Genomic DNA, 8,439 nt, shown 5'->3' with positions numbered 1-8,439 from the left:
CTCGAACTCACAGAGATCTGCCTGCCTCTGCCTCCCCAGTGCTGGGATTAAAGGTGTGTGCCACCACCGCCCAGTGTGTATGTGAATTTTTGGCTGCACATTTGTATGTATGCCACATGCGTGCATTGCCAGTTGAGTCCAGAAGGAGGTGGGTATTGGTGTCCCTGACACTGGGGTTGTCAGTGCTGGAACTAAATTTGAGTCCTATGCAAGAGCAGTAGGTTCTCTTAACCTCTGAACCACATCACCAGTCTGTAGGTGGGTTTTCCTGTCCCACAGCTGCTCTCAAACATACTGAAGTTTATATTAATTAGAAATACTTGGCCGAGAGCTCAGGCTTATGACTAACTAGCTCTTACAACTTAAATTAATACATTTCTATTAATCTATTTCCACATGAGTTGTGGCTTTGCCTGTCCTCCAATATGTCTTGATCTCCCTATGTCTCTTAGTAACTCCTGACTCTGCCCTTTCTTCCCATCATTCTCCTAGTTTGGTTGTGCTGCCCATTCCTGCTTGGCTACTGGCCAATCAGCTTTTATTAAACCAATTCAAGTGACAAATCTTCACAGTGTACAAAAAAGTTATTCCACAGCACTAATCCTGTTATGATTTTTTTTAATTTTAAGACTATTTCTTTAGTTATAATTATCAAGAATGAAATATATGTATTATAGAGTAGAATCAAGAATAATTTTACTTGTGTTGTTTTCCTCGGTCCATTCTGGATTTTATTTTATTTTTCCGTACAAAGGTGTGTAACAAAGATATAAGCTACCTATATTCAAGTGGTCTCACTCAAAATCCAAATTATTTAAGTAAATTCCATAATTTGTAATTTTTAGCAATATTCTTTCTCTCGAAAATTTCATCCAAACCATTAGTTTTAACTTTGAAAAAAATTATAATTATCTTATGGTATTTTCTCATTAAATTCTATTACAAAAATAATATAGAAGGCTGGTAATAGAGTTCAATAGTGTTGTCCAAAATGTATAAGGCACTGTGTTCAGACCCCAGAACAATACACACCCCTAAAATACCAAACTGTGTTTGTATGCATGTGTATATGAGTATATTTTTCTTCTGAAAGTCAGAAAATTAAAGGACATTCCTGTATATTGCCCATTGTCTCAGCCTTGTCACTCTATTTCCATTGATTTATTCTAGATTATACTAGTTTGTTTTTTCCCATATAAGCAGTACCCTTCTATTTCGATAGATTTTACAATGTTTATTGCATATTTAATTCATATGTACTACTAGGTACCATACAAGTGTAAAAGGTAGAACTGTATTTCAGTAATCCTAGTGATTGTTTAGTCACAGAGAAACTGAGGCATGCACACAAAATGACACAGTGGGATAAATTTACTATAACTAACATCAAAATAAATGAACTAGTAAACATTATTAGAGTAATCAGTATGGCCTTAAAGGTCACAAGTGCTTTAATGAAAAGTTTTGTCTGGGGTCAGCCGTAACATGAGAGAGAAAGGAGTCAGTCTGCATTGGGGCAAAACACCAAATGCTTGAGTATTCTAGGAAAAGTATGCAGATTCTAACGTGTACCCAATAATGGAAATAATAATGGTACTTTTTTTTTTTTTTGGTTTTTCAAGACAGGGTTTCTCTGTGGCTTTGGAGTCTGTCCTGGAACTAGCTCTGTAGACCAGGCTGGTCTCGGACTCACAGAGATCCGCCTGCCTCTGCCTCCCGAGTGCTGGGATTAAAGGCGTGCGCCACCATCACCCAGCCTAATAGTGGTACTTTTGTATATAAAAGATAGTTATTTCTAAAACATTGTTAATTTTATGTTCAACTCCAAAGTAATATATAGACAAAGTAATATTTGTGAGTGTGCTATATGCACCTTCCTCTGAGGGTTAATTTAGGAACTTTAATCTGCATTGTTCAGTCATCACTGTTAGACAGAAGGTTGGGTTTCTCTGTTCCATGTATCTGGAAATCATGGCCATTGAGAAGTGGTGCTCATGGGCGGATTGTGAGTGTGCAGTTTGAGTGAACATATGTATAGCTGAAGCTCTACGTACAGCACAATTATATTTATTGATGAAATCCTTCCTATACTGTGAAAAGTTTACACTCATTTCATGTTTTAGAATCTTTAGAGTGAAGGGCTCTTATTACTCTCCGAGAAAATGAATAGAATTTTGATTCTTTTTCTTAGAAATTTTTTTAAGTAATTGACTAAAGACTATCTGTGTGACCACAAAGCATAAAACTGAACTTTTCTAAATTGGTTCTATACCAAAGAGTAGAATTTTACTTTACTGGAAAGTTTTGCCTAGATGTGGCTACCCTTTTTCTTAGACTAAATGAGAAATACAATAAAATAGCTGCCGTAACAGAAAAGATTTCTGCTTCATGGAGAATGCTGATGAATCATAAAGTCAATGGACGGTCTTGGAACATTTGGCTTTTCACAGTTTCTTGGAACGTCGCCTTAAATGCTTTTGAAATACAGTAAACTTAAGAAAGACAAACAGTTCAGCTTTTCTTGGCATTCTCTTACTTCATTAGTCTTGGGAATGGTGGATCTCATGTGAGTGTTTATATAAAAGGACACTGTTTAGATGTAGTGTAGTGTAAACTACAAGGGGTTTTAATGTTGTTTAGTTTCATATCATTTTGTTTTGAACTAAGAGATTCAGTCTGGATTATTTTTATAGTAACATGTAAGAAAAAACATGTAAGAATTTTGGACATCATTGATTAAACATAAAATTCTACAATAGTGAGATAAAATGAGAATAGTAAGCTAATGTTTATGTTCCTTTAAGACATTAGGTGCACTACTTTAGATTATACACTGCATTGATGGTTTTTAAAAGTATGATCCTATAGGTAATCTTTTTAAGCAAATGAAACTGTTTGGATGCTTTCCCAGAGCAATTGGATTGCCCTCCAGGCGAATCTCTTCAATTCGGTCCCGGATGTAACGAGTGTCATTAGCCTTGCAGAATGTATCATCTGTAATTGAAGATATGCTGTTAAACTGAAAAATAAAAGAAAAAATACTCAGAAATCTAAAATCAACCTTTTGTATATTGTACAGTAGGATTACACAGGATATTTTGCCTAAAATGGAATCTTCTTTTAGAGATAATATTTAAAAAAATATTAGTCCACTGTAATGACACTCTCTTTTGCAACCTAAACATATTTTTAAGTGTACCGTATTGCTTTGGATTAACAGTCTACTCATTATTTTTCCAAATTGCTTCTGTCCAATCCTGTTTGGAATATAAATAGAAACATGCAATTTTAATGAGAGTTATTTGTTTATAATGTATACAGTATTCCTGTATGTCTGCCTGCAGGCCAGAAGAGGGCACCAGTTCTCATTTTGAATGATTGTGAGCCCCACCATATTGTTGCTGAGCCAGCCATCTCTCCAGCCCTGGACTTGAAATTCTTATAGACATTAAGTGGTCACACTGTTTTGGTGTTATAACCATAACTGACATATAAATAAGTTTCTTAAGTAATAAACATGGCCCCATAGTTAAATAAAGCTAGTTATTGTACAAAGAACAGTTGTACCTGAAGGTGAATTACACGGAGACTTTCTGGTAAATTAGGAGGCACAGATTCCAGATCATTATGGTCCAAATAGAGGAAAGAGAGCTTATTCAGTTTCTATTAAAAGAAAAAAAGTTCAATGTCACTGAGGTCTATGCATTCTTCACATTATTCAAATAATATATACTTTAAAAATAGTATTGATGTAGTATGTTTCGATAGTATCAGCTTCGGAGTGGTACTTTGTTGCTTTGATTGTTATTGGGTTTTGGCCTCATGAGTAGGGTTTTTGGTTTTTAAGACATTATGATATCTAATAGCACTCTATTGAATATTCCACATTTTTCTGACATTTATCTCATCCTGGAATATTCAGCCTTAATATTTGTCTAGAGGGCAGCTGTGTGTTGACTGATAGTTGAATCCTTCAAGTTTTTTGCAACTCCTGAACTTTCCATAGAAGTTTTACATATTCCTAGAAAAATGGCTACTCCTAAGAGATGGTACTTAACGAGATGCCGTTTCCCAAAGCATTTTGCCAAACATGCAATTTAACATGACATATGTTTTCCCGTGAGGAGTTTATGTTAGAATATTCTTTATAATCAGTAACTCATTACTATGTGTGATTGCATGCTATGATTTCAGAATGTAATTTTTCTGTGACGTTAGTCCTAATTTTTATATGCATCCTGTGCTACCATGTCATATTTTATGATGGGGGTGGTTACCATGTATCTTAAACTACCCTGAAGCTTACCATCCTCCCTCTTCAGCTTTTCAGATATTAGGGTTACATCTACTATGCCCCGCCTGCTTCTTCTTTCCTATGCTATTATTTCAATATTTTATCTTTTTTTAATCTTCAAAATTTTATGTATATATGTGCTTGTGTACATAAACCATAGTGCACATATTCGAAGTTAGAGGACAACGCACAGCATTTGATTTTCTGCTTCCTGTTTGACCTGGGGATTGAACTCAGATTGTCAAACTTGACAGCAAGCACCTTACCTACAGAGCCATCTCCCCACCCCTTAATTCTTTCATAAACATTCTCCCTTTACATCATATGGACATCAACTGTCTTTCCGGGACTGCTTTTATTTGAATTATAGTAACTTGATACTGTACTTAGGGTTATTGCAACCCTAAGGTATTAAATAAAGTAGACATATTTATCATTTTCATGGCAATTTGCACAATATTCTTCTTTAAAATCCAGAATATTTAAATCTACCTTTGTTTGTTTACTCTTTCCTTCCTTCCATCCTTCTTTCTTTTTCTGAGATGGGCATGGTTGTCCTACCTTTCCCAGGCTGGCCTTCACCTATTAGTGAAGCAATCTTCTTGCCTTACCTTTCCAAGTAGCTTGGACCACAAGGAATTGCTCTATGTCCTGCTCTAAACATTCTGTCACTGCTAGTTATTCAAAGTCTCCCCTACTTAAATTCTTTTCTTTAAATTACAAAATTAAATTTAAAAAATGGCGCATGTGTTTTTGTGCACATGTGCATCTGCTTGCAGAGGTCAGAAGATAACTCTTGGGAGTCATTTCTCCCCTCCAGCTTGTTGAGGCAGGCTCTTCTTGTGTTTGATGCTGCACCACAGGCTACGTGGCCCATGAATGTGTATTAATTTTCTTATCTCTTCTTCCCAACTCACTTTAAGAGTTAAAAGATTGGAGATGTGTGATGTGGAACTTGGGTGTTCAGGCTTTGCAGGCTAGTGCCTTTACATGCTGAAGCATTTACCTAGCGCATGAGGTATATTTATATTTTGCTTATAGAAAGTGTGTCTGCTCTGGTTTTATGTTGTTTGTATTTTGAGACATGGCCTTACAGTGTAGACCAGATTGGCCTTAAACTGAAAGTCCTCCTACTTTTAGCCTCTCATGTGTTGGAACTACAGGTATGTGTACCACTATGTCCATCTTCAAGTCTGCTTTGTAAAGTCAGTAAAGAACCCTTAGTTTCTGAATCCCTTATTTAAAAAAACAAAACCACCAATGTAGAGAGAGCCCGCCTTTTGGGGGCGGGACGGCTCGGGCAAATGTTTACTTAATTGGGGCGCGCAAACGCTGCACCCGTTTTTTCCGATTTCCTGTTTCGGTGCATCGCTGGAACTTCGATTGCGTTGAGTGTGCTATTTACATTAAAGTTGTATCATCTTATACCAATTGGTCTGTATTAATCCGATCCGCCTTCACACCAACATTGCTTATGATATCAACAGCAAATCAATCTTTTGGATATTTTTAATAGTATAAAAATCAGCTTTTTCTCCAAATATTTTTGTATTTACATTTACAAACATTGTTCCTGAATCCAGTTCTAATCAACAGAAAAGTGTGAAGCCTTCAGAATACCAAAAATGCTACTACCTGGCCTGACCCCCAATGTTAACAAACCCTTTAATGTTGAATGGTTACCTTAAATATAAGGAAAAAGGAAATATGTTTTATTTGTTTTGTTTTTTAAGACAGGGTTTCTCTGTGAAACAGGCTGAACTGGAACTCGCTCTGTAGACCACGATGTCCTCAAACTCACAGAGACAAGCCTGCCTCTGTTTCCTGACTGCTGGGATTACAGGCCTGTGCCACCACCGACTAGCTAGGAAATATTTTTTAAACAGGCAGTTGTGGATAAATGTCAAACTTGTATAATTACATAAACTAGCGTAAATGAAAATTTCATTAGTTTAGGTTTTTCTATTAGGAATTCTCTTGTGACATTGCCTAAACTGGTCTTCAACTTTAGATCCTCCTGCCTGAGGCTCCTGGGTGGTTGCAATTTCATGTGTGTGAGATCGTGTCTCTTTTGTTGCTTTGCTTGTTGTTGTTGTTTTTATTTTTGAGACAGTGTCTCACTAGATAGCCTGGCTGACTGGAACTTGCTGTGTAGACCATGCTAGCCTTAAAGGCATAGATCTTCCTTCCTCCATCATGCTCCACCATACCTCACATCTTGCCTTTTGAATAAAGTTGTCTTCTGCCAGCAGTAGCTTGAGCATCTCATGTTTTTCCCTGAGGTTACCTTCTCTGCCCTGCCTAGGGCTGAGAGTGATTATATCATAGTTATGGAAGTTCTGGACTGGGGTGATAACTTTTTTCAATTCTCATGAGCATTTCCATTCTTTTGGAATTATTGATTTATTCTTTGAGGAACACTGCTATATTATCTAACAAAGTTAAATATAAAAGATACCAGTTATTCCTGGTTAATAGGAAGAATACATTTTTTTGAAACAATGAGATAATAGTGTTTACTTTTAAATATAAAAATGTTCCTTTGTATTGACAGAAGACACCCATTTCTATGTCTTTTTATGATATATGTATGGTATACATGTTTTGCTTATTTGATCATGTTTGGTGCTGGGGTGAACTTAGGTCCTCAAGCATGCTAAGCATTCTTTCTACCACGAATTATGCTGCCAGCCCCTCTGCAACACATAAACACACATTAACCCAATGTTCTTTTGTGGAATGTTTGTCTATTTGTTCCAAGTTCTGAAATATTGATCTGGGTAAATGCCAGCTATAGCTCTCTTCACTTCTTATCTTGTTGAATAGAAATATACCTCAAAAGTAGTAGAGAAGCAGAATGGGAGGAAAACAAGCACCAATTAAAAAATATTATCACTGTGGCAGTGAGATGCCTCCTCTGTCAGCATTCTTGCTGCTAAGCTTGATGACCTGCATTCCACGTGTTGGAACTTGACCAGGACCCACAAGTGGAAGAAAAAAACAGCTTCCAAAAGTTATCCTTGACCTCTACATGTATACCTGGTATGTGCACACACACAAAATGAATAAATACCCACAATAAATAAATGTAATAAAAACTTAAAATATCATCACTCACATTGTGTTTTGTCATGCCATGGAATACTTACTTTGAATGTGTTTGCTTTAATCCCTTTACTCTTGATTTTGTTGTACTTAGCATTAAATAAAGTAAGCTTCAGAGGAAGAACTGGAAGTCTTACTAGCTGGTTTTCAGCAAGTGTAAGTTCTTCCAACAGAGTAAGTTTTGAAAAAGTACTATCTTCTATGTCTTCTATCAAATTTCCCGTAAAATCAAGTCTTCTTAAGTTAGCTTGACAGAAATAAATAAAAAATAAGATGTTAGAATCTCATTATGTAGACTGGAGGAAAGTTTCTGTTCAAGGCCCAGGATAGTATCTGCAGTTAGTAACTCAGTCAAATTCATCTTGCAGTGTTGGTACTCTAACCTATAGCCTGATACTGTGTAATTCCAGCTGTGCTTTCATGAGGTGCTGGAGATTGAACCTGAGGTATTAATAGTATGCTGACCACAATACCTTAGTCCAGTTAAATTTTATTAGAAAGCCAAAAAGCTGATTACTAATGATCCGAGAAAAAGTTAAACATGACTGTTTCAGAACCCTTTCTGTTGAATCATCCAAGGAATGTGGTTGCATTTCGTGGGGTATTAGTATTTTAAAAAGTTGTTCTCCAGATTTTTTTAAAAAGATTGTTAATTATTATGTACACGTGTTTGTCTGTTTGTGGGTAAGTCATGTGTGAGTGCAGGTGCCTATGAAGTGTCCAGGCAATGGTTTCAAATACCCTGGAGCAGGAGTTGCAGGTAGTTGTAAACTGTCTGATATAGGGTTCTGAGGAGCAAACAGAGAGAGCAGCAAATGCTCTTAAACACTGAGCCATTTCTCCAGCTTCCTTTCCAGATATTTTTAAATATGTAGCAAGGTTTAAAAGTTATAAATTAGGTCAGGCAGTGGTGGTTGGTGCATGCCTTTAATCCCAGCACTTGAGAGGCAGAGGCAGACAGATCTTTGAATTCAAGGCCAGTCTGGTCTACAAAGTGAGTTCCAGAACAAGATCCAGAAGCCCTGTCTGGGGAAAAAGAA

At 36.5% G+C, this 8,439-nt stretch overlaps 2 protein-coding genes across 4 annotated transcripts in view; one reads left to right on the top strand and one right to left on the bottom strand.

The window, feature by feature from the left end:
- Positions 1–8,439, top strand: part of Cenpp (centromere protein P) — a 198,050-nt gene that overhangs the window by 35,708 nt on the left and 153,903 nt on the right. The window lies entirely within an intron of this gene.
- Positions 1,420–8,439, bottom strand: part of Ogn (osteoglycin) — an 18,190-nt gene continuing 11,170 nt past the window's right edge. For all 3 annotated transcript variants that reach the window (XM_013349145.1, XM_005355166.3, XM_026783158.1), the window contains exons 5-7: positions 7,444–7,646; positions 3,568–3,663; positions 1,420–3,019 (exon numbers count right to left, since the gene is read on the bottom strand). In XM_013349145.1, the coding sequence (XP_013204599.1) occupies positions 2,849–3,019; positions 3,568–3,663; positions 7,444–7,646 (470 nt within the window). In that variant the 3' untranslated portion in view covers positions 1,420–2,848. The remainder of the gene's footprint in view (positions 3,020–3,567; positions 3,664–7,443; positions 7,647–8,439) is intronic.

Source organism: Microtus ochrogaster, chromosome 16, assembly GCF_000317375.1.
Source record: "Microtus ochrogaster isolate Prairie Vole_2 chromosome 16, MicOch1.0, whole genome shotgun sequence".
Classification (NCBI taxonomy): Eukaryota; Metazoa; Chordata; class Mammalia; order Rodentia; family Cricetidae; genus Microtus; species Microtus ochrogaster.
The sequence above is the reverse complement of the archived record's forward strand: the minus strand, read 5'-3'. Positions and strand labels throughout refer to the sequence as shown.